Source organism: Manacus vitellinus, unplaced genomic scaffold (assembly GCF_001715985.3).
Source record: "Manacus vitellinus isolate BGI_N305 unplaced genomic scaffold, ASM171598v3 scaffold_1_pilon, whole genome shotgun sequence".
In the NCBI taxonomy this organism is placed as follows: Eukaryota; Metazoa; Chordata; class Aves; order Passeriformes; family Pipridae; genus Manacus; species Manacus vitellinus.
The window spans coordinates 19,906,142-19,932,769 of NW_021939396.1; the positions used below are offsets into that span (position 1 = coordinate 19,906,142).

The window sequence follows — 26,628 nt, forward strand, 5'->3', positions numbered from 1 at the left end:
AAATTAGTATCTAATATAAATGCCAAAACAAAATTATTAAAGTCACACTGAAACCTTTTTGCCTTGTTAAAAGGAAAATATTTAGTTGAAACAATAAAGTCTGACATTTTCCCAGAATTTGTTTTCTTCAATGTGACAAAACATTATGATTTCAGCTGAGCTGCATTACCTGATGGAAATGGGTTCTGCTGAAAAAATGTTCACATAGTGCTGTTGGTCCAGGGCAAGTAATTCACAGGATCATCTTGCAAGTTCAAGGACATAAAAATTCTCAGAAATAAGACATGCACAAAGAGAAAATTAATGCAATATCTTCCATTTAGAAACTTCCTTGAGGACTGCTTTAAAAATTCCTGCAACTCCCACAAAATTTCTTTAGTCATCCAGATCCCTCTTATATTAAGTCCCTTGTGTCCAGTGCTAAGTGCTGGACAAATCATCCCTGGTGTGGACCTTCACATTTATGAACTTGTAAACTGTGACATTATCTTTGTGCATCTTGTTTCCATCTCCTTAGCAAAATTCTGGTCCTGGCTGCCAGAACCTTCCACTCCCACTCTCCTGTTGCCTACTTTCCTGGAGAAAGTTCCACTAACTCTCTTCAATATGGAACAAAAACTCGCAGTTACTCTCCAGGTAGGAACCTCCACAATCATTTCTTTCCCTATGACAAGAACATCTTTAAAAATATCCAGTTTGCCAGCTAATGGCTCCATTTTTTCCAGTATCGTGCTTTCATTTTTTTTCTGTCAACACCAAGTCTCTGCTGTGGGATAGGAGACCATCTGTTAGTTTTTTTAAGGGTAGACTAAGCACGAATGTCACTCTTTGGGAGTCACATGCTATTTATTTACAAAGATAAAAAAATCAAGATCATGAATTCACATCAGCTTCTCGTCTTACTTTGTGCAACAGTAGCTTTCTGCTTTAGTTTCCACTACCCTCCACCAAGGTATTGCATATATGGTTACATAAAAGGACCAAACAAGATGTAGGACAGATTAGAAACCTGATGAAGTTGCTGCTAGATGAGTTTGATGACTGGTGTGCTCAGGTGCATTGGGGAAGATTATGTTACTACTGGTGAGTGCCCTACACAAAGGAGAGAAGCCCTACAGAAGAAAGGAGAATAAACAGTTTGACATAGCTGGACATTTGAATATCAGGATAAAGACAAACAGCAGTGACGCAGGTGTGTAGGAAGGCTGGCTTTTCTAAAGCACTCAGGCCCTCATTAGATACCAAAATCAGTGCTGCTATTTTCTGGCAGGTCTGAGTTTTCTGGATACATCTGCTTTTTGAGAAGCCACCTATTACACGGGTGCCCAAATGGAAGGTGTGTTTTGTTTCAGAAGCCCGAGTTTAACTGTAGGCGTTGGGCACTAGGAAAAATGTGACCTTGAGTATTTTAGGAAATGTGGTCCAGAAAGGGATTGTTAACCAAAGAGACTTTAGGCTCACATGTTGCTTAATAGGAGACACAGTAACTGCAGAAAATGTCCATCGTGTGGATCTTGATATACGGTCTTTTTTTGAAAGAATGTTAATAGGTCATGTAGAGAGGATATTCTGAGTTGGAAGGGACCCATAAGGATCATCGAGTCCAACTTTTAAGTGAATGGCCTGTACAGGGATCAAACCCCTAACCTTGGCATTATTAGCACCATGCGCTAACCAACTGAGTTAATCTCAGGGTAAAGTCACCTCCAGCTGGAACAGGTGAGAGATTTTGCCAGCTCCCCTGCTGTCAGATTAACACCCATGTTTATAAATACTGCAAATGTCCTGTGCTTAGTGAAACAGCTGAATGCAGTAAAATCTGGAAAAGCAGCCTCCTGGGAGTGGATGTCCTAATGTACTGTTAGCGAAGTCCCTCTTGCCCTTTGCCATACAGAATTAGGCAAAGGCAAACATACTTTTACAAAAATACTATTTCCATAGAGTTTTAAGAAATGAAATACATACATATATATCTAATTCCCAAAAGAGTCATCTGAAGTCTGCCAAGACAAAGAGTTCGTTATTTTAAAGACCTTAGATGGTTCTACCCAGGATTAATGAACAAAATGTTGGGTTTTTTCTTACACAGCATATTGTAAACTGTTGCTTCTCAACTTCACAAATGAATGATTATGAACCAAAAAAGTGTGTGAATATTGGCATGGTTTTTATTCTGTGAGTTCTAAAAGAATTGGGAAGAAATTAAATTGTGAGACCTTTTGTGAGTGTGAGAAGAAGGCTTAAGCATATCTATATAAGTTGTCCCTCTTTTGTCTAGTTTCTCGTTTTTATTTCCCTGTTTCTCATTAAGGAGGAAAAAATTACTTTCAAGCTGTTCTGGGTGGGTGAAGTCTTTGCTGGCCCTGGGGAATGGCTGCCCAACACTTACTGCACCATTTTTCACACTGCTCATAGGGTGGTGGCATCACTTCCCAAAGCACTCCAGACAAAGCCCGGGACACTGAGAAAGGCTGGATTGCCAGATTCCCCACCGTGTGCTCAGGGGAGCACACATTTACACCCACTTACACCTTGGAGGGTCACTGCAGGATTTGGGAACACTGATTGCTTTGCATGTAACTCCAAGCAGTCCCTTTTCCGAGTGTCTTCACTGCCTGCCTACCCTGGCCTGAGGTTACACCTTAACTGAGCTCGAACGAGCTCCATCTCCCCTATGTTGGGGGACAGCCAGGCTGTTGGCACGGCAGCAGCAAGTACCTGATTGCCAGTAGGTTAAGGACAGACCTGATTGCCCCATGCAATCAAAATCCGATGAGTGGAGGTGGAGTGAACAGACTCCGTCACATGAGCAAATACAGACGCTCCTCTTTGATGGGTAGATGTGCACCAAAGTTCATTCAGGAGCAGCTTCACAAACAATCTCTGAGTCCTAAATGCAGGGCTTTAAGATGGAAAGAGTTACTAACCATGAATGTGAGAGGAGTCACTGCACAATGTGCCACACTCTACAAATGCATGTAACATGCTCTTTTCCCCCGTTCCCAATACTAGAAATACTCATGCCTAGTCATTCTTTTCCTAGCACACACTCAGCCTTACAGGAAATGCTTCAGAAATAGAGACCTTTTCTGGAAGCCCCAATGATGCTGAAGGTGATGCAGAAGTGAGGGGGTGTGAAGGCATCAACTCTTTCACTGCATGAGGCTGAAACTCTGCTTATTGGTTTCAAAACAGTTCCAGCTGAGATGGTGGGCTTTGCTGAGAGTAACGTGATAAACACTAGGCTGTTATCTGGTTAAGTCACTGATGCTGAAGACCACAGTAGTAATGTGGTAGCATTTATTGATGGGGCACTGCCTTTCTGCTGCTTCCTTCACCCTTGCATCAGCCCTCATTGCTAAACTGCACAAAGGAATTACAATGAAGAGGAATAGGAGACTATGTGGAACAGCTGTAACATTTCTCTGCCAGAGCAAATCTAGGGGGAGAAGAGCCTGGGCTTTTGATGTTCAATATCCATAAGCACCTCCAAGTTTAAAACACATGAACTCCATGCAGCTGCTCCTGCTTCTCCTACTTGCACTGCCCACCTCAATCAAAACACAGAGCTGTAAAGGTTTTGCTTTTAATTCTTGTCTTGAATTTCTCCAGGGGTAACAGGAAAGCACAGAACAAATACTGTTAAAGGAGCGATTAGGGCCACTTTTGGTGGGGAAAGGATTCCCAGTAAGGGGACTGGAGGAGCAGGAAGGTGTCACTAAACAAAACAGGAATAGCAACGAAAACATCAGGATCCTGGAATCAGACTAAGATCCTAATACAAAATGAGTGAAATTTATTATGATGAACAGGTTATGAAGTACCAATGGGCAACCGGATGGCACATGTGTCCCCTGTTCCTTCTGTTGATAAATAAAGCATAAATGATCCCATCCCCACCTTTTCCTTGGTTTTTTTCATCTTAATTTCTGCATTAGTCTTCATTCCTGTTCTTTGATGTCAGCTACAGTTTTAGCCAGAAGTATTTGGGTACTTGTTATACTGCACTGCACATGTGTTTACTGCTACTCCTTCTGAATATTAATAAGAGAATGTCAGATTTTTTTAATGAATCTGGCTCATGAATTTCATCCCATGTTTGCTGTTTGCCAATATAAACAGATAAATGGAGGGTGGCAAGGCTCAAAATTTTATTCTGCATATATTTATTTTTTTGCTAAGTCCCTCTGTGATTTTTAATAAGTTTGGTTTTCTTTCAAAAATATGTTCCAAGATGCTGTTAAAAAAAAATTAAGCAAAAGCCTTTCTTGGCAAGTATCTCCACACTGGTTACTCAGATGAACGTGTGAAAACAAACCAGAAATGGCCAGAAGGAAACAAAGTGGCTTCTTCCAAGAGCTTGTGGGGTAGTTCTCTGTGGAATGGAGAATAAAAAAAATAAATCTCTTGATCAGGTAGCACTTACGCTGCATGGCAGGAAGCTAAAACTGGAGAAGTTATTCTTCCCAACGCTGCTGCTGTAATCAAAAAGCACTATGCTGTGGCAAAAAGCACTGTGTTCCACTATTGGGATCCTGCACTGGCACTGGAATTTCCAATGGGATAGTGCAAAGCAGCGCTGGAGGTGGCTCTGAAGTTGTGAGCACCAGAAGGGCCAAACAAGAACAATGCAAAAGAAGAGCGCTCTGCCAACCTGCTCTTCAGGAGCTCAGGGAATGGTCACAGAGTTTCCTGGTGCTGGAGCACATCAGAGATCACCAAACACGTCCCTGCCTTGATCACCTGAGTCTTGCTGAAGAGCTCAATGATGACAGACAGTGCTTTGCCCACATTTACCGTTGGGTTTGCATTCAGGACCAGACCATGGCAACATCATTGTTCCAGCCACAGGGAAAGAGCATATGCGGATGGGAAGAGAATGTATCATTTGAGATAGCTGTTGCTTTGAACTATTTTATTACATAGCTTATACAGCAGTTAACAGTATTACAGCCCAAAGGAATAACTGACCTTATGAAAGAAATTTGGCTTTTATTCCAGAATGTGTTCACCAAGGCCTTGACTTTTGTAAATGCACATAACTTCTCCTATTTTGTAAGGGTATGGACATAGATGAACAAGAGATGCATTTGGAAGTGTACATACACTGGACCACAAATAACAACAGAATTTGAATACGCTGCCACGTGCTATAATTGGTGAACTGGTATTTGGTATCTGAAGCTTTACCAAGCAATGATAGCAGCTGGCAGAGGAGAAGGAAGAGTGTAGTTCTGATGCTGTGAAGTGTTGATAACAGAGCAAAATCTTGGCCTGGAATCCCTGGGGACACATCCCCAGGCAGAGTCCTGTGCTCTGAGATGCACTGCAGTCTCCCTTGACATCCCCCCACTTATTGCAGGGTAAGGGTCAACCTAAGGTTTGCTCAACCAGGACGGAGCAGCACCCCTTCTTTGAGCTTGTGACAGAGTGGAGTTCCACAGTGACAGGCAGAGAAAGAACTGGCAGGAGTGGCAGAAAGTGGTGGCAGGACAATTTAGCTTGCAGGAGCCCTGTATGCTGTGCTGTGAAGCTGGTAGACAGTGACAGGAGATGACTGGGTAGGACAGGAAAGAAGGTGAGATCCCTGCCGCATGCAGATGTGTAGGCAGCTTGAGAGGTAGATGATGTGTCTGAGTCCACTTGTCAGACATCCAGGTTTTCAGTAACAATCAACCATTTCTCTGGAGGAAAAAACACAGCGGTGATGGTGAGTGGAGAGTCGCACTTGTACCATAGTCAAGTCATTAGGCATTGCCACAAGGGACTGACTCATGCTGGAGTGCTGCTCTCTCACCACTGTCAGGTAGCAGAGCTGGGTCAGATTGATGCTGTTGTCCTGCTTGGCCTTTAGTTCATTCCAGCAGTCATCAGGAACTTGTACAGCTGCTTGGCAAAGATTGAAATCCCACGATTGCTAATCTCAGGGAAATGCTCAAATTATGTGTTAGAAATATTAGAGACAGCATTGCACCCATAAGCAGATTATTTCTTGGAAACAGGTCAAATTGTGTGTGTTAGAAACCACAAAAGAGCAGTTTCTGAAGACAAAAATCACAAAAAGGAAGTTTCATTGCTTATTTCTGAAAAGTTTTCTGCTTTCACTTTTATAAAGTTGGTGTCTGTACCCAAGTCTGTGGTGTGATTCACCTTGCTATTCCCACTGGAAATAGATCAGGCAGGACTTGTCTTCAAGCTGATTATTACACCTTTCAGGTGCTTTGTACCCTCTTAGCTATGAAGTACCCAATAGCCTAAATTTTCCAATTTTAGAGTAAGGCTTCTCTGAACAAAAGCCCTTTTCTCATTATACTTTTTCTCAGCAGTGGACTTCCCCTCAGATTTAAGCCTAAATGAAAATTAAGATGTCCTCTTGTCTTTGGCAGACTGAGCTGGATCAAGGAAAAGAATACGTAGTGTTTTCTTTATATGATGGTTGTCAAGTTTCAAGGGCAAAAGCACTGTTAGAAATGTGTTCCCAGAAGTTGCGTATTATAGCAAACCTTCAACAAAAAAAAATTATTTCTTTTAAGGAAATGTGTTTAGATTCTTGCATTGCGTTCATGCAGCAATTCAAGAGCTGCGTGCTTGTGGCTGCTGCAGCTTCTCAGCTCCTGTGAGGATGTTGCTTAAGCAGACAATAAGTTTGTCTTACCCTGGGGTTTCAGATTGAGGTAACAACTCTGTGAGCAGCAGCAAGCTGCTGACAAAGAGACACATGATGGAAGAGGTGTTCATTGCCTTTCAGTCCAGTCAGTCCTCCCAGTTTGAGGAGAAGGCTCTAACAGCATCACTGTCCTGCCCGCACAAAACATACTCCCCTGCAGGGAAAGCCAGTCGGTGCAGTGTCACTGGCTGTGCTGAATTGTCACAGGCCTGTTGTCTGTCCAACAGCTCTGTCTTCAGTTTCATCTTAAAAACGCCTCATCTAGACCTAAATAAAACAAGCTCTAAGTATTTCCTTTAAGGAGCATTGCCTATGACATTACCTACCATAATCAGTGAACAGGGATTCTTTCCATAGCAACTGCATAGCAGTTATGCTTTAGTTACTGATCTTATGTAGTTATTGGCTGAAGTGGTATCAACTCTTCAAGCCATAAACACGTTACATTCTTTTTACTAAATAATATTGCCTTAAGAATTAGGACCTTAATATTTTAATATATTGTTATATCTAGCAAGTCATTCATATTATGTCTAACACTGTTGTATCAGAGGAAGAAATTGTAGAAATGGAGTTAAACATAATTATTAAATGCTTAATTTGCCGGTTTTTTATACCTATGACATCCATTTCTCAGTATTGTCAATATTTGATGTTGTGATTGCTGTTCACTATTTACTTGTTGTATTTTTAACATTTAGTCCTACATTACAAATTTGATAGATCTACAGAGGTGAAAAAGTGGGAAAAATGCCTAAAATCAGGTTCAATTTTATTTCATTCTGTGCATTTATTGCTGTTATTGTTAGCTGACATTCTCTTAGCTCACTGTGCTCTGCCCATAATCTAATCTATCCTGAAGAGTCAGGCAGCAGTCTATGAAGCGATTATAAGGATCTTCAAGTGTCTTCAAGGATTTTCTGTACTTGGACTGCAAAAGAATTTTGATCTGTTGTTGATAGAATGGGCACAATAAATTCCATTTTGACAGTTCCTAGAATGCCACCTATTAATAAGGAACGAGGGCAAAGAACACGATACAAATTCATCACAAGTGGACTCATAAATAATGCTCCTGGTTTTGACTGTGTCACCTGGCATCACAGTGGCTGTGGATTTCAATCCTGGATGGCAAGTCAGGTGTTGTTAGCTGTCCTTTTCTGCCTGGAGAACACACATTTTTCTGGTTGTGATGTTCTGCAAGGCAGTGCCGTCTTCTCTTCTGTATTTTTTATTATTTGGTAAAAATATGCTGCACCTACAACCTTGTGTGGCTATAAAGGCATTATTTTTTAGGCTGAAATATTTTTTTGCTACCTCTTGAAGAACACTGCCTGCACCTTACCTCACTGTTTTACTTTTGAGAAGATTCTGGACTGGAAATGTGCAAGTCGAGTTTTCCATTTTCAAATGTTTGAGTCATTAAAAAGCAGGAGGGAATTATATGGCTAATGCCAGCTCACTCCTACCACTGCTGACTTGCACCTTTGTCAGGAGTCTTCCCTTCCTACTCTAGTGGTCTGGAAATTGTACTGCCCTTGAGGCTGCAGAAGAGCTGCCGACTGGGGCTGTGGGCAGCTGCCATCTACTCTGGGGATTATACTGGGGGTTTTTGTGTTAAATTGGTGCCACTCTAAACTAAGCCTAACCACCTCACTTGTCCAGTTGCTTTTCCATCCCACTGGCAGACCCTGACAGTTTTTTTGTTTTGCCTGACATAAAGCCCTCTGGCTGCCCTAATGTAATCTGTTCGCTCAGCTAATTCCCAGGTTGTTTATTGTGGGCCCTGTCCAACACCCACAGAAGGCCATGCAACCTTCAGCTGCCTCGGCAGCTGTTGGACTGGGCTTATAAAATAGGGACTTATATGCTATTTTCAGGGCATTAAGAGCTTGGATTACTTAAAAACTGTACAGTGGTGTGTTTTGATCAGGATAAAATAAGGAAAGGCAGTAGAAAAAATTACCTTTGAGGTGGTATCTTCCACTTTTCAAGTGTTTTGGAGCCACTTTGGAGGAAAAGATATTGTTTGGATCAAGGAAGTCACCCAGGTCATTTCCTGACATGAAATGGTGAGGAGATGAAGAAGCTCCCATCGGGCAGGACTCTTCACCCTTTCCAACCTCCTCTCTGTAAACAGGGAAGCCCATTCTCCATGAACTGTGTAGGCAATGAGTTTAGACAGGACATCTAGTTCCCAGACTAGATATCTAGTTACCAGACAGCCATCAGCGGAACCTGTGGAGGCACAGGTGGATCTAGGATGGATCCCATAGTTTTCCCCTTGAGAAATAAAGCTTTTTGGTCATTCTGGTCCAAGAACACAGGAAATAAGGACGTCAGCCCTCTAGCTGCTTTGGGGAGTTCAAATTCCTTCAGGAGAAAGGGAGTTTCTCATCACAGAAAAAAATTAGCCTCAATTTCATCTGTCCAGTGCCAAACAGTAGATTAGGTTCAAATGCTGGTACATTTCTCAGTAGCTGCTTGTGACGTGTATCGATACTTTATTCTTCTTCAATTTTTAAAAGTGATACCTTTGTTTAGAAAGGACATATTATTGAATGCTTATCAGCCACTCCAGTCATTGTTCATAAATACATTTCTGGCCCAGAGACTTCATTCTGACAACAGTGCGAAAGTCCTGTTTAGATTATTTTGCAATTCTGCTTAAGTTACCCATATATCAGATCTCAGTTGTGACTGTCACTTGCATGACAAATTCTCAAGCAGGTTTCTGTCGATAGAGAATGGCTTCCCACAAATCAGGTATAATGGTAAGCTTCCAGTAAAACTGATGTTGCCATTTGAAGCCAACATACTCCGGCTCCAAAACTTAAAACGCAAAGGCATTAGTCATTAGTAAATCTGCTGTACAATGTGATATGTAGCAACTTGCCTTAAATGAAATATAATTAAGATGATTTGACAGAGCCTGTATCCAATAAATACTTCTCAATGGTTAATTTAAGGGAAATAAATTTCCAATTTTGTTGTCTGGGTACTTTTTCTTCCTCCTTTTTTTTTTTTTAAGAGTCTATTTCAAACAGCTATGACCACCTGCTTTACTATTACTTAGTAATAGATCCAATTTTTGGTTACAAGGAAAATTAAAAAACACAGTAATAGTTTGAGGTAGGGGAATCCACCATTGATAAAATCTCTTCAGATTTTATCTTCATTTTGAAGTAAAATGGGAATTGGTCCATGCCAAATAACTGAAGCAATTTCTGGGTTGCTCTGTTTGATTTTGACTACAAAGATATATCTAGAAGGGCTTTGGAGCTCCTGGTTTCAGCATACACTGCAGTTGCACTTTGATCCCATTTTGAAGCAAGACCAAGGGAATATAGCCCTTTGTACCTGCCTGGTTTCCACCAGAGGTACAAAAAATGTATCTCATTATTCCAGGTCCTCGACACAGTTGGGTGACTGGGATGGAGGGTGTGCTGCAACACCCAGCTACTGGTCAGCTGTACCTTGCAACATCCATTGCTTGCCTCATGCTTTCAACATCAAAGTAGGATGGCAAAAATTCAGTGTAATCACAGTTCTCCAGACTGTCAAGACTATGTAATCAGCATGTAGATTAGACTTGTTGATTTTTCAGAGTATATGTATATATATATATATATAGTGGTAGACATTGTCCAAAGTTTTAATTGATTCCCAAGAGTGAACTGTCATCAGAAAACTCAGAATAGAGTGTACTGTTCTTCTACAGCCTCCAAACTAGTCAGTCTTAATAATAATTCATATGCATTTGTTTTTGCTCTGCAGGTAATATTTTAACTCCAATATGGGAAAGCAAAACAGCAAGCTACGTCCTGAAGTCATGCAAGATTTGCTAGAAAGTACAGACTTTACAGAACATGAGATCCAGGAGTGGTACAAAGGCTTTTTGAGAGACTGTCCAAGTGGACATTTATCTATGGAGGAGTTTAAAAAAATATATGGAAACTTTTTCCCTTATGGGGACGCTTCTAAGTTTGCGGAACATGTATTCCGCACTTTTGACGCCAATGGAGACGGAACAATAGATTTCAGAGAATTCATCATAGCCTTGAGTGTAACTTCAAGAGGTAAACTGGAGCAGAAGCTGAAGTGGGCATTCAGTATGTACGACCTCGATGGGAATGGCTACATCAGCAAGTCAGAGATGCTGGAAATCGTGCAGGTATGTGCTGCTCAGAGGCACCCCTTGGCCTCTCTCCTTCCCAGCAAATTGTGAAGCAATGTTGCAATGAGACACAGAATTAAAAAATGGCAGCATTGGTTTATGATCTTGTATAGCTGCTTGGATATAAAATGCTATTTCATTTGGCAAAGATCGTGTCACAATTCAAATTACAGCATTTGATATCCACTGCAAGTTTTTCCTGAGCAACAAGCTGCATGGGCATTTCTGTTGGGCTGGAGCACAGCAACTAACCTGCTGATAAATGTGATTCTCTCCTCTGGGAAATCACCATCAATTAATTATGATTAATTACAGTTGAACAAAGTAGGTATATTAGAACAACCAGGCAGCATACTTTTAAGGAAGGCAGGCTTCCTCCACAATAAGAAACAAATGTCCTTTGATTTGTTACTGATGTTATTATGAAGAACCAGCTCACATATTTTAAAGGTGTCTATCTGCCTAATTCCAGTGAGGTCTGTGTACTCAGAATTGTACTAGCTGTCTTCATATTTAGTTGCCAGTATAGATAAATCTTATCTGGGTAGATGATGAATCCACACACAGCCCCTTTGGTTGTGTTTTCTTGTGGTGTTAGTAGGAGTCCAACCTCACTTTGGCTTTCTCTAACATGTTTTTGCCCTTGAGGCACATCACTCTACTGAAACATTTTAAACATTTTTGATGTTGTAGTGTATTTACACAGCTTGAATCTGTATAATGCAGCACTGTTAAAAAAAAAAAAAAGGCTGTTATCAAAATCCTTTCCGTGGAAATTTTGATGTGCTAACAATGTGCTGTATTATTCAGACTTATATTTGTGCTGGAAATCAAGGGAAAGGAATGCACACAAATTTCTGGCTGTGATGCCAAGCTGCATGTAGGGAGGCAGCCTAATATGTGGTACTCCTGTCTACCAGGGCTCTTCTCACATCCTCCAAACAGTGGCCAATAGCAGCACTTGCGCTGCTTCAGCAAGACCAGATACAAAGCTCAGCTGCAAATCTGGGGGTGCTGTGTTGTCTTTCACTTAGTCTGTTTGATGTTCCTGTGTCTGAGTTGAGGAGCAGAACTGCATTCAGACCCAGAGACCTCCCTGCCTCTGTGCCATGACAAACCTCATGGAATATTTGCATTAGAAGATCCTCTGTTCCTTACAAATCTTCCTCTCCCCCAGGCAGGATAAACAGCCTGTCAATTATTGTTTTTCTAGCTGTATTTCTCCTCATGAGAAAACAAAAAGAATCCCCAAAAGAACTAACATAGCACATAGCAAATACAAAGAGCCAAACCCGAGTGACTGTCTGCTCCTCAGGAGGAGGAGACACCCTGGGTGCTGAAGGACCCCTCGCTGCTGTCAAGGAGCCCGGGAAGGCACTGAGCTGAGAGGCAGCACAAACCCCCCAGGCCAGGGGATTTACGAACAGGGACAACAAGGCCACAAATTTGTTCATGTCAAATTTAATGAAGGCATCGGTGGCCGGATTTTCTGTAGTGAGCCAAACAAGAACAGGCAAAGCCGGTAGCTTTTTCCAGTTATCCCAGATCTGCTTGCCAGGATGTTTAGAGGCTGAAATGCTCTGCCTTCTCTTCATATTCATGTCGGTACCAAATCGTAACGGTGTCCTTTACAGCCATCAAACAAAATTGCAGCCTAGGGATCAGCACAGGGCAACATTCTATTGATGTGTGTATCCAACCCCAAGCAGCACTTCGGCTGCGCGCAGCCCTCAGCTTGCCACTCCAGACCTTCCACTGCACTTCTTGGGAGGTTTTGCTCTCTCCTCCTTTCAGATTGAACCTGAAACTCAACCACATGATGCTTTGTCTCATATAATGTCACCTCATTTTGAGGGATCACACAAAAAGCAGTTATGGAAGTGAATAGCCTAATAAGCCTGAGCAACAGTTATTTCTATACCATGGAATATCAGCAGTTTTCCAGTCAGGAAAGCTGCCCTTTCTGTGATGGAGCTTCCCATGAGGCAGTGTGCTTGTAGATCTGACCCTATTCTCTTCTTTCAGGTTTTTTTGGATGCATTGATCTCCCTGTATTGCACTGGTCACTCACAGCTCCTCCCAGTGGGGTGGGATTTGTTGTATAGTCTCTGGAATGGTGTTCAGCTGATATCTGAAACTGAAGTAGATGAGCATATTTTCTTGCTTTGTTGAGAGGTTCCTTTGATGTAGAGTGATTAGATACAAAAAGCCAGCAAACAACTATCACTTTCATTTATGAAAGATGATTATTTTTTAATATGGAATGACAGGATTGTGTATCACATGTCTTCCTGGGGGCCTTAAGCTGTCACAATCTGATAGTGAAAACCAGAACTCTCTTGTAACTCTGATATATGTCTCAAAGGAACCTATTACAAATCCCTTATCTGGCATAAATTTGCATATTGATAGAGCAGGATTATGTTTTCACTGGATTTTTGCATAAGACAATACACCAAAATGAATGCTAAAAGAAACACCATCAGTCTAAAAATCTTAGTTTCACAGAAAAATTCTGTCCCTGTTACTGTGGGATTACTGTATCTTAAATAATATAGGGGCAAGGCACACTTTTCTTTTTCAGTCTACTTTTCTTTGTGCTTTGAAAGCCCTCTCTCAGTGATTTTCACTGTTATGCCGAAGGTTCTTTGCATTTCTCTTCCATTGCTCTGGTCTAATCTAATGCAATGCAGGCATTGCACTCTTGCTCAGTGTTGCAGTAAGGAGCTTGAGGTAACAGTGGTAGCAGCAGCAGCACTGAAACAGCAGAACTACTGGTTAAGATGCCCCACAGGAGGTGGTGAATGGTCCATAACAGCTCTTTGAAGCCTGTTTTCTTTGCAAAGTGATGTGCTGCATAGCAAAGCACCTGCATTCCTTTAAGCTCCATTTACCATAGTGCTGTTAACCATGTAGGCATAGCCCAGTGCTGACTCACCACACCTGCCCAGGAGCATCCCTCCAAAAAGCCCTGCCTAGAGACCCATGAGAAGCCAACTGCACAGTCTGGAGGTTTATATAACTTGAAGGACTTTAGTGGTGGGTTGATGGTGGTAGAGCCTAAAGAAAGAAGGTCCATGGGATACTGATACACTTACCAGGCACAGCACATCTGCAGAGTACTGTGGGAAGATGCTTCATAGCCTGCCCTCTTGACAGACCTTGCCACAGTTCCTCTTAAATTCATGTCTTAGGCTTTTCATGTCTCCCATATGTTTACCTATAATCTAAATAGCCCAGTCTACTCAAAAATAGCTGCAAACCAGCTAGAAGATTTGTGTTTGTTCCCCTCGCTGAAACAGGACATATTTGGCTACAGTCTCTTAAAATAAGAGTTCAAATAAGAGATGGAAACCTTTTTCTAAGGATACATTTTTTCACTGTATGGAGTCAAAAGCCATCTTAAGAATACAGAGCAGAGAGACAAGAATAACACTTTCAGTTTAATAAAAACAGAGCACACACGTTTCACTTGCTAGGCTAGCTTATTTGAAAGCCAGGAAGAAACAGAAGCTGGTATGGGAAGAAGCAGAAGCTAATATGGCTCTGTAAAGACAGTGTCAAAAATCCCCATGAGATTGAGAGGAAAGCAATTTTTTTCAGGCTGATTATTCACCTCATGAGACTTTTAGCTGTCAAAATTTATTTCAACAGAGTAAAAAGGATCGATTGAAAATTCATATTGTCATTGCTGCCATCACCGTAAGGAGGTTTTTGACAGTTTGCCAAGTACACAGGGAAATGCAGCCCTCACCAAGGCTCCTGGCCTGAGTGCAGCAGTGGCAGCCAGCGACTGGGAGCAAAACTGGTGTGTATAGGCAAAGGGGATGAGATTTGCCCTAAATCACCCACTGCTGCTCATCCACATGCAGCTGGAAAATCAAAGGGGAGAGTTCAACAGGGCAGCAAATGAAGCTGGAACCTGTGCTTGCTCTAGTGATGTACACAGGATTCTGGAGACACAACTTCTTGGTGGCATTCAGGGGTGCCAGGGAGCTGTAAGGAGCGCTCCTGACAGAAGTTCACCTGAGAAAGCTGCCCTGACTCAGGAGGCTGCTGATATACAGCAACCTCCAAACTTTTTCCAGTTGAGTGCCACTAGTGGTTTTCAGCCCAGGTACTGGGAAGCTGAGGAGTCACACTCCATGTGGGATGGAGTTCCTGCAGCCTTTCAGTCCCAGGTCCCAGCTCAGGGTTAGTACAGCCCAACTCCACGTAATTATTGCATGAAACCTACTTCCTTTCAGAGCTTGCTCTTTCAAACATAAAATAAAAAGCTCTGTGTAGCTGCATTGAATTAATATGGGGCAAGTCTCAAGATTCCTAATCAGCTTTAACTGGCTTTTATTTTGGGAAAATTTCCCACTAAAGTTCTGAGTAAGGACATAAGAATTTGTCCAGAGTAACCATTTTCAGCATGAAAGGAATGCTTACTATGTTATTCCCATCTGGCTTTCCTAGAATATCTCATCTGTTATTCCCTTCACACGCCTCTGTGAAAAGGACCCTGTAGGATGAAGTCATCCTGAAGCACTTTTTTTTGTCCTAAAAATCTGCATATTCTTACTATGGTTACTTTGATCAGGGTAAACACCCCTGCAGTCCCAGGCTGGCGCATTCCTCCCACACTTTCAATACAGATTCTCTGCTTTGCTGTGCTCTCACTCAGAGTGAGAGAATGACCCCTCCACCTCTCTTCCTACCCCAGACAAAAGCCAGACCGCTTCAGATGCTTAAACACTGGCAGATTTATAAGCCTCATCTCTGCTCTGACCTTGCAAGCCTTGCATGCTGATGAGGGTGAGGAAGGTGTAAATTCTTAATGTCCACCCTCTCCTTTTTTTTCTTCCCCTGTTACCTCCTTCCCCCAGCTCCCTCATCCCTATATTTATGTGCTTTCATGTTCGCCATTTCTTCTGTTCTCCTGGTATCAGAGTATCTTGGTTGTGTGGACTGCATCCCTGCCTGTTCTGAGGCTCTGCCCAATACTCTGGAACCCTAATTCCCTTGGGAGTCTTTGGGCACTCCTGCCATGCAAATCATGATGATGATGATTAAAAGGGTGTCCACCACACTTCCATTCAACCAGCAGCTGTTCATGCTGAAATGTTCACCTCTATTCCTCTGTTTGAGTCCTGTGTTACAGACTAACCGGAGGGCAGACCTGAAAATCCACAGCCACAGTCTTGGTGGCATAACTGGGGGAGCAGATGTTTGATTATGCTGAGCATAAGTGAGGGATAATTAATTAAAAAGACAAATGCCTTTCTTAGGGCATAAGTCTTGAAATTATTTAAGGGCCAGGAGATGTGAAAGGTGAGCTGTTGGCAGAGGAGAAGCCAGCAAGAATGCCAAGGAAGTGAGTGCTACCTAGTCTGAGTGTAAAATGTCTGTGCTGCTTAGCTGTATCCTCCACCTCTGCTATTACATTCCTGGAGCCAATCCTTGGGGATCCTGGGCCAGATGATGTGAGCTGCTAGGCAGAGTGCCTTCACGAAGGGGAAAAGGGGAGAGGGGTGACCCAGTGAGCAATCTGGGGCTTGCGCCAAGGACCTCCCTCCCAGAGCAGGAGGAAGGAGATAACAAATAACTAAAGCAATCACATCTTCACCAACTTATTAACTGACCACTGGAGAAAGCATATTGGGTGAAAACAAGCATTTGACTCTGTGGGTGAAAGTGATCCACATCTACAAGGCTGCAGGGCAAGGCGATGCCTGGTGCAGCACCAATGAGCTGCAATGGGAAGCAGAAGGAGCTGGTTAGACAGGCACAATGCTGCCTTGGGCTGAGATGCCCCTCCAAAAGGCCAGGAGGATCACCCAAGGCCACCACCCTGAAGCTGTCTGGGTGCTGCTGTTCTCCTAGTTGCAGCACTGCAAAGATACCTGAACACAAAACCCACTTGTTTATTGGTGCTGCGTGCTCATGTTTGCAGGCAAGGTTTGGATAAGCACTTCAGAGACAGGTCTTCATCCTTGTTTTAAAATTAAATTGCCTCTCTTTCAGGGGAGCTAGTACCAAACATGACTAATGTATTTGTCTGTGCAGAGAATAGCTATGGGTAGTTCAAGTGAGACCAGAATGAATTGTAAGTGGGATTTTTGAGTTGTGTACGCACACCAACCCCTAAGGAAAAGGCCAGCTCCTTGATGGTCCAGTCTTTGTTATCTGTGAGACACAGCAAATGCAGGGAGTGAGTCACTGACCTCTCTGCCACAGGACAGGATGCTGACCAGGGAGGGAGAGAAAGGAGATGGGGGAGAAGCAAAGGTGGGGTGAGGAGACAGGTGTAGTGAGTATGGAACCTGGGAGGCCAAAGCACAGAGACACACCACAGCACGGAACAAGACCTTGGTGGTCTTACCATTCCCCCAGGCTCTGGGAGCTGCCAATGCCTAACATGCTGCACAAATGATAAATTCATCCAAAGACTGTCTTAATAAGGAAAAATGTAACCTCAGTCCAAACCCAGATGGTGTTCAACTGTGACTAAATGAAGAAACACACTGTTTGATAAATGTGCCCCACTGAAGAGGGAAGCTGCATGTACTGGTGCCACCCAACGCCCTCCAGCATCCCAGAGCAGGTTCCAGCTGATGTTCCCAGGATATTTTCTGCCTGCATCTGTAATCATATCCTTGCACTGAGATAATGTGTTTCTTACCAGCTCTTTGCTCCTGTCTATCACACAGGCAATCTATAAGATGGTTTCGTCTGTAATGAAGATGCCAGAAGATGAGTCAACACCAGAGAAGAGGACAGAGAAGATCTTCCGTCAGATGGACACCAACCGTGACGGTAGGCACCCTTCTGGTGGGGTGGGTGGGGTGTCCCGCCCACACGGGGTGACCCCGCAAAGCCACCACCATACAAGGCCAGCAGAGTGCAGCCAGGCAGGACTTTGCCTTGCAGGGTTGCTTTCCCAGGGATTTTCCTTGGGCTCCCTCAGCGTCCTTACACCATGTTTGTCCAGAGGCTTGTCAGGTGTACTGTGACCCACGGCATGAGCTAAGTAAACTCATTTCTTTTCTAGGAAAGCTCTCTCTGGAAGAGTTCATCCGAGGCGCCAAGAGTGATCCATCCATAGTCCGTCTCCTGCAGTGTGATCCCAGCAGCGCCGGCCAGTTCTGAACCTATTCTTTGGATGAATTATGTATCTGCTTTTTTTTTTCCTTGCCAAACAACATTCATGGTAGTGTTGCCTCTGTATGGCCAATTATGCCTTTATTTGTGGCATCTTATAGCTTCTTTTGTTGTGGATTAATTATAAGAATGCTGAATTGCTCTTATCAATTTGTCCAGGGCATGGGCAGTACTGTTTTAAACAGATATTGTGGTGTTATCATTGTTTTAAAATTTTCATTTTGGTTTTTTTGTTTGTTCGTTTTAACGTATCTGTTTTGGAAAGTATGCGTTGAGGAAGAGTAAACCAACAACAAAACCCTTGGCAGCAAGACACGCTGACAGATTTTAGATTGCTGCTTTAGTTGTTAAGTATTCACCTGCAGGACCTGAAAAGTGTTGTAGAGGCTGAACCAAAGGGGTTGTGACAGGTGGGGTAGGATTCAGCTAAAACTTGTCCAGGAGGCACCAGTTAACGTCAGACAGGACTGAGAAAAAGTACAAAAGTGCAAAACGTATGGGGTATATTGTCCACTCCTATACCTCCTTGTTTCAATGTGAACATTTTCCAGGTTATGAAGGAGAAGGGACAAAACAAAGGTTGACATTTTTTTTGCTAGGTTTACAGTGGTTGAATTCACATGGCTTTATCTGAAAATTCAGCAATTTGCAATCCTGATCTCCAAATCCACAACTGACAATACCTCTTGCCGTTTGGGATCAGCAAAGGCAGACACAGATATGAAAAACTGGGTCTTGACAATGAATTTAAGGGAGATACATGTTGAATGTGAAATTTTTAGGTTAGTAATAAAGCAGTTGCTACTAAGGAGAGTGGGCATTCATGTGAGGAACTCACGGACACCTGCAAGCATCTCCAGCTGAGGCACATCTGCTATTCTGAATGCTCTTGCATAGGAGGAAATTTTTGGAGGTGTTTTTGTCTCTCTCCACATAGCTAACAGAGTTTCTGGGCCTGCTCTTAGGGAGAGGCTCTCATCAAAACTTGTTTTAAACATAAAATTGTAGCATTTATATTTCATTTATTTTAGTAAAGTTCAAAAAATCTGTACTGAAATGAGGAAATGGTACGCTTTATGATATATTTATATATATAAAAATTAAAACAAAAAAAGATCAGCTCTTGAGAGAAATGTTGAATGTTTATCTTTTCGCCTAGATGCAGGAGTTCTGAAATTTGCTGCTGAAAAACTTCCTTTGGTCAAAGTTGCTGTATGCAAGGCTGGTACACGTATGTGGGATTTCTTAGGGACTTTACAATCACTGTTGCAATGGAAAAGCTTTAGCAACGGGAGGCATTATGCTGAGTAAATTGGCATTAACCAATCATTGGCTAAAGTCTGCTCTGTGATCCTGTTGGAGAGGTATCGATGCAGGCAGCACACAGTGTTGGGAATTCATGAGCTCGTTAGAGTAACCTTTGTCTGACAGGAAAGGTTGGCATTTTGTCAAGTGACCTTGTAGTTGCTAATCCCCAGTAGCCTTAATTTAAAATAAACTAAGTAAAATAAGTCTGCTTTACAGATGATGATTAGCTAAGTACTAATTAGAAGTCATGAATAAGTAGTTATGAATAATTTTATGTGGAACACTAGCTAGCATGTACAATAACTGACGGAAACAGTCCTAGACTTGATTTTTTCATACCTTTGCTTTGCCAGGTGTGAAGTGCAAAGCATGTTAAAAGACAATAAAAATAAATTGAAAATAACATTGTTAATTGGTTGTACTAAAATTATTATGAGTGGCTAATTACACTCAATAAATGTCTTCAAGAACACACCTTTATCTCAAACAATCACAGAAATCTGGTTGATGATATATTCCCCTCACATTAATCAAAATACTGAGCAGAGATGAGTGGGGGAAAATGAGAAAGCAAAAGAGGCCCAAACACAGATGCAAACAGATTTTAATACCCAGTGCTTTCAGCTGTTATGAGCATCAGTGACAAGTTTTGCACCAATTCTTATGGCTGATGGAAATGTTCCCTATCTCTTTCTCCCAAAACTTCATTAGACATCCTGTGCACAAATCTAACCCTTCAAAGGAGAGCCTATGCCTACTTTCTTCAAGGTAATTTTCTGCTTTATCTGGAGAGGCCCTCTCTCCCATATCCATCACCTCATGGATAGTAAAAGTTATGTTCCCCCTTGAGTGCTTTGAGGGTTGTTTTTCAGAAGGAGAAACTTGGCCAGACTGCTGGGGATTGCTGCAAGAAGGTCAGTGGGCATGCACTGATCAACACCCCCCTCTTCCAGACGGGAATGGCGAGTCCCGCCACCTCAGCTGCTCCTGGGGCGCTCCATCACCACTCCAGTGTGGGCAGCAGGACAAGGTGACACCAGAGGATCTCTGCTGAACTTCTAACCTCCCGGCTCAGTGCAGGCACCCACGTCCAAAGCAGCCCAGACCTATGGAAGCTGGCATTTACTGAAGGTGAACTCGGATACCTTCTACGGTTCCATCTTCTTCTTAATGCTATGAAAGCAGTTGCATGTGACTGAAACTTTTAAAACATTGCCTTTCATTTAAGCGAAGGTATTCCACCTCTTTTTCATTTTACAGGATATTTCCAACCCAGAACCTAATCTCTCTGTTTGTTTTTGCTCAGAAGTTTTGGAGTTCTGGGGCCAGGATCATTTCATATGTTACTACCATGCAACATGTGTTTGAAAATACGACCTGCACTATGACCCCAGGCCAGTGGAGATGTAACTCTTCCCACAGTTCACAAAATTTGAAACTATAAGAATTAGGCTACAGCTGCAGAGAACATAGCTGGAGATAAGAGTATTGTATAAATATTTGCAGAGTGAATTAAGGTTATTCTTCTACCTGACTACCACTGGTTGGTATTGTTTTAAATTATTAACTATCTCTTCCTTTCTCTGCTTCTACATGTACTTAAAGAGTGATCCATAGCTGGAACTGTGATAGGAGCATCCACAGACCTCAAATCAGCAGGACTGCAGTGGTGTGCTGTGCCTCAGACTGGAAATTTCTGCTTTGCTGCCATTTGCATCTGCAATCATAACTGCCTTCATAAAGCTTTTGAAGGCAAAGTGGCATATCCTGCATAAAATAGCACAGCAAGTCAGACACTTTTAACTGATCCTTTAGCACTGTCTTCATATAGGAAGGATGGCAGACAGCACATAGTGTTTCATATCACCTCTCTATTTTGTAGATGCATTCTCCAGTTTTAGTTGCACATGCAAGAGGCAACCTTCACTCACATGTTGTCCAAAAGAATTAACAAGTACATCCCATATGTAGACTGAACCCGTGGAAAATGCCGGTCCCATTTATCCAGTGTTCCCAGTTAGCTTGCCAAACTCTGTGCCAGAAGATATGAAGTGAGGACTATGGCTTGTGAATTTTGCAGCAGACTGTCTTTGTTTTAGGATGCTTTGGGAAGGGAAAAGGGTTGGTTTACCCTTGTAAAACCAACACACGTGTTTCTGTGAGCACTTACAGTTTGAGAGGGACTGAAGAAATATTTTTGTTTCAACATTATTTGAAGCCCTGTCAGTCCACAGCCATGGATGTTCCTGAGGTACCCAGATCTGTGCTGTTCCTCTTACTGTTCTTAGGAGCTTATAGAATTTTTCTTATTGCTGGAGCATTTTGTCCTTTGTTGTTCTGTGCTATAAGACCTCCACATTTTTTGCTGCTTAAAACAGTAAGCCAGAAGTGTGCAAATTCTGTAACTGGGTGAGGTCTGTGTGCAGCAGTATGGCACACCAGCATAAGAGGTGGTCACACACGATTTAAACACTCCCCCTGGGGGCTGAGCCCCAGGACTTTTCAGCATGTGCTCTCTTCACTGATGGCAAAAGTGCAATAATGCGGCTTAGCTTAATTTTCTTTCACTGCAGACCAGGTTAAGTCACATTACCTTTCATTTGCTGTGGGCAGAACCTCATCTCAGCTGACTCATGGAAACTTGGTGAACGGTGGTAACTTGATGTTAAGCTCTAATCTGCAGACTAAACCGAGATGAGAAGATGGCCTTGGCCATACGTCTCAGTACATGTGAACTAGGGAACACGGTGACAACTGGCAGGTCCCTAGAGGCACGTGGCAGTGAGAAGGGAATCTCCTGCCTCTGAACAAATGCCCTGAGCTGAGGTGCCTCCTTCTTTTAAAACTGTCTTTTTTCTCTTAGCACCAGTGGTGAAGATGCAACATGATAGCAATATAGCATGTCAGAATCAAGGAAGCATCCTTCAAAAGAGTTTCCTTTTGAAGCTTAGTGTACAAGTGCCAAGTGAAATGATCAGAGGGGAGGAGGGCTGGACAAGTCTTCCTGAACACCCACTACACCAGCACCTCCTTTTGTCTCTCTCATGGTGCTCCCTGTTTCCTGGCAAGGCACTTGGTGCAAGACCGGTGGAGAAGAATATTTCACCTACCCTTCACACAAGCATTTGGATGCATTCTTTGCTCTGTGTCTTACTGAGCAGGATCTCATGTAGGAGTCTTAAAGTGGGGGAAGTTTGTTTCGTTGGTATCACAGGCAGAACTTGTGCTTCGAAATTTGGAGAAACTTGGTAAACATCAGGCAGCTGAGCAGTGCTCAGGACTGCATGCAGAGTTTTCCACTGACTGTGCAGTAGGCAGATAAGATGCAAGGCAGTGATACATCAAACTCGTGGTGTGATGTGCTCTGAGATAGGGCTAGACAAAAAATAGCACCTTCTATCTGAGCAACTCTGTTGCTGCTTATTCCATCATAGGCACTGACAAAATACACTCTAAAATACCTCCAGTGTGAACATGCATCTGCAGGAGTAGAATAACTCTGCTCTTCCTTACATACAAACAGCAGAGCTGTTCATTATGCCCTGGCAGGAGCTGAACAAACAGCTCCTAGGATGAACATAGGGCTTTCCCTAAGTGTAACTGAGGGCAAAACATGGCCTGCAGGAGTTTCCTTCCCAGTCATGATAGAATAGAATGCTCTGATTGACTCTCAAAGCCCAGGTGTTATTTTGCAGGCTGGGGAAGGTGGGAGAACGGCTGTGTTTTAAGCACAGGGGGGAAAAAGCAACAGGGATTGTAAATTGTCGTGGAGAGCAGTGACACTAGAAACCAGGACCAGCACTGAGGGGCTGCAGAAGCTGTTAGGTGCCTGTGGCCTTCAGAGCAGTAGAACAAACAGTTGGATGTAAAGTCAATATCCTTGCCCCTTGCAGAGACAATCCCTGTCTACTATGGGAATCTCAGTCAGCAGCACCCCTTATTCCAGCCTAGCATTTGCTGCTGTTTCTTCCAATCATCCATACTGAGAAGTTGTTTCAGGGATGAGGATTTTCCATTTCTTAACAAGTAACAGCTGGAAAGGCCAGGCATGAGGGGCTTCTTGCCACATACAGGTTTGATTTCCTTATTGCTCCCACAGGTCATGTTATTTTTATGTATAGTTGGGATTAAGCTATCACATGTAAAATACTGATTAATGCAAAATAAGCAAGACAAAAAGCTTGGGTTATAGTGAACAATGCAAAAAGACTACATAAAGACTACAAAAACTATAAAAGACATCACTGCCTTTAGCCCTGCGTTTGAATTTGCAAGGTGAAATCCTCTTGGCAGTAGTCAGCACAGAATAGCTCCTCTGCACCAGCCCAGTCCATGGGCCCTCCTGGACTGCTTCATCCCCATGTCACCATGTGCTCAGAGTGGGGACTCTGGGTCCTGCCACAGAGATGGTCATCGGGGCTTATTAGGCCTGCTGAGGGCTTCCTAGATTTCAAAGCACACAACAGCCATCCTCTCCCTAGTGTTCACTTACTGTGCAGCTGAGACATGTTTTAGATCTTCTCCTCTTGCTCTGACCTTATACCAAAGATGTTCTCACCTTCCCAGGGCATGCACTCAGGGTGTCCAGCTCTCCGAGTTTTTGCACCCACCTCCCAGTTGCCATCCCTAGCTTCTGTATGAACAAACACCAGCCCTTGACATCTGGAGGAGCCAAGTTTGATGCACTTAGAAGGAACAGCTTCTGATTTGGTTTCCAGCCTTTGAACCACCTGTGTGTACCTTGCCAACTATGCTATTTACTTCTCATTATTAAGTAACAGCAGTATTAAACATTTCAAGAGCACACTGGAACAACATGTTTTTCATTATCAGTATGTGTTTGTTGAGGCACAGCAGACTGAACCTGACTGGTGCTCATTCTCTGCTCCCATGGTTTCTTCCAGGCCGGAGCAGCATTCTCCTATGCATCACCATTCAGTGTGTAGTGCCCCAATCCTTCCTGGAGCTCCCAGATGCTGTGGATCAAGAGATAATTCTGGCATAGTAATATCATCCAGAAACTCTTCTTGCCATCTGTCAAAAACATGTGTTGAGGGTGTGACCTCTGCGTTTCTCCTCCCTGGGGACACGGGTTTCAGGGTTGGCCTCATGTTTCCCCACCAAACAGGATGATGGGATGATGGTGATTAGTAAACCCACCTGAGAAAATCCTCTTAGATTCTAAACTTCATTTGTGCTGCTCATTGGCTGCACTCAGAGGGAAGATTAATGAGTCCAATGTGGTTGTTTGGGGGAGAACTTGCAGCTACTTGCCACCATCACTTTTTTATTTCCTGTCATTATCTTGTTCCCATTTCCAGGGCAACCAAATATTTTTTTATTAGTATCTGTAAGAAAAAGGAAAAACAAAACCAGGGTTTTAATCTGATAAGGATCTAAGGAACATTACTGAAGACATCGTGCTCCATGTTAGTCATACAAATACTCTACAAGATCATATTTCTTTGGTATTTTGTGCTTAATTTTCTTATATGCATTTGAGGTGTGTTTGTGATGTATTTCATTATCTTGGATCCTTTTATATTTAGCCCCACTGGTCCTTCAGCTCTTATGCAAAAGTCCCAATGATTCCAAGAGCAGGGCTGTCTGAGCTATTACTACCAAGGTGGGCTCACGGTACCTGGTAAAAGTGAAGTGCTTAATTACGTTAGGGGTTATTTTTGTCTGCACACTTGTTGCAAGGAAACAGAGCTGCATGTCAATATGTTTATCTCTTCCAATTGCTCACTTCAATTCCATCCAAGCAGTTTTGTAGTTAATATTTGTATATGCAGCTCTATTTCACACTTGAACCCAAAGTGACCAATATTTTCCTCTTCTGACAGAAGTACTTCATATCTTTTGATTTTTAAATATTGACGAGTGAATGTCATGATGGATGCAAAAGTAAATAGTTACACATTTGTGTTCTGGCTTTGGCTGTGGTAGAGTTAGTTTTCCTCACAGTAGCTAGAATGGGGCTAAGCTTTGGATTTGTGCAGGAAACAATGTTAATAACAGGGGGATGTTTTCATTCCAGTGGAGCAGTGTCAAGGACTTTTGTGCTTCTCACCCCACTCCATTAGCAAGGGGGCTGGGGATGCACAAGGAGGTGGGAGGGAACTCAGCTGGGACAGCTGACCCCAAAAGACCCAGGGATATCCCAGACCATATGGTGTCTCAGTCAGTAAGCAAAGATGTGAGGGGGAAGAAGGAGGAAAAGAGGGACATTCAGACTGATGGCATTTGTCTTTCCAAGTCACCATTATGCATGATGGAGCCCTGCTTTCCTGGGGATGGTTGAACACCTTCCTGCCCATGGGAACTGGGGAGTGAATACCTTGTTTTGCTTTGTTTGTGCATGGGGCTTTTGCTTTCCCTATTAAAGCGTCTTTAAACTGAGAAAACCCATGAGTTTTCTCACTTTTACCCTTCCAACTCTCTTCCCCATCCCACTGGGAGGGAGGGAGTGGCTCTGTGGGACTTAGTTGCCAGCTGGGGTTAAACCACAACAATTTGTTTAAATTTGGGCAGGTACTTTTGATGCTGTAGAAACTAATAACTTGAGATAAACCACAGCCAAAAGCTGAATGGATCAACGTGTACAGTTCCTATTTAAATCCATGACCATTCCACAGGGAGAGCTTTCTCATCTCTGTTCCGTCAGGCTGTTGCCTCATTGCAGCATAGAGATACCAAATGAAACTTTAAATAATCTACCATGGGCAGACTAACTGCAGCAGCATGGAGTTCAGCATATCCTGTGTCTTGGCAAAATTAGATACCTCTCTAGATGAATGCTTTGTAAGTAAACCTACATATCTTAAGGAAGACTTTTACCACTCAGAAAGGAGAGGGACAACTATGAATTTAATTAATTTGGTCTGCATATTTTTCTTATGGCTGTCTAGAATTGCTAGTGTCCTGAGTGTAGTTGCCTATAGGTATCGTGATGTGTTAATTTTCCCCCCTGGTTCTGTTGTAAGCTTATCTGATGGTATTCCAAGTCTCCAGCTAGTTCTTTGCCAGGCAAAGCCCATGAAAGGACATGCAGAGGTGAGCGGCCTTCAGGCATATCGGGGGCAGCTTTTGGGGATATGGCCCTGTGCTGCTGTATGCTTTGGGATTCTGTGCCTGCAGAGCAACATGTTAAACCTACCTGGTAAAATGGAAGTAGATGATCAGGCCACTGAAGAAGACGCAGAATTTGGTGGAGGGTTGTGTATGTTTTGTGCCCCCCAGCACGTGCACGGTTCCCCCTGCTATTAGCTTCCAGTTAGGATCTTTCTTGAACCCTTAGCGTTAAAGTTTTCTTATGCTGATAATGTAT

At 42.9% G+C, this 26,628-nt stretch overlaps 1 protein-coding gene across 4 annotated transcripts in view; it reads left to right on the plus strand.

Annotated features, from left to right (window-relative positions):
• NCALD (neurocalcin delta) overlaps positions 1 to 24,659 on the plus strand; it is a 54,478-nt gene extending 29,819 nt beyond the window's left edge. The window contains exons 2-6 of one of the 4 annotated variants that reach the window (XR_001921357.3): positions 10,445 to 10,841; positions 17,540 to 17,645; positions 17,881 to 18,000; positions 20,010 to 20,066; positions 20,171 to 24,659. Coding sequence is in view for 2 of the 4 variants with exons in the window: in XM_018077936.3 (XP_017933425.1) it covers positions 10,464 to 10,841; positions 17,540 to 17,645; positions 17,881 to 17,978 (582 nt within the window). In the remaining 2 variants the exon portion in view is untranslated. Of the gene's footprint in view, positions 1 to 10,444; positions 10,842 to 17,539; positions 17,646 to 17,880 lie in introns of all 4 variants that reach the window. The other 3 variants (XR_001921355.3, XM_018077936.3, XM_008924027.4) reach the window with 3 other exon arrangements.
• Positions 24,660 to 26,628: the final 1,969 nt, after the last annotated feature.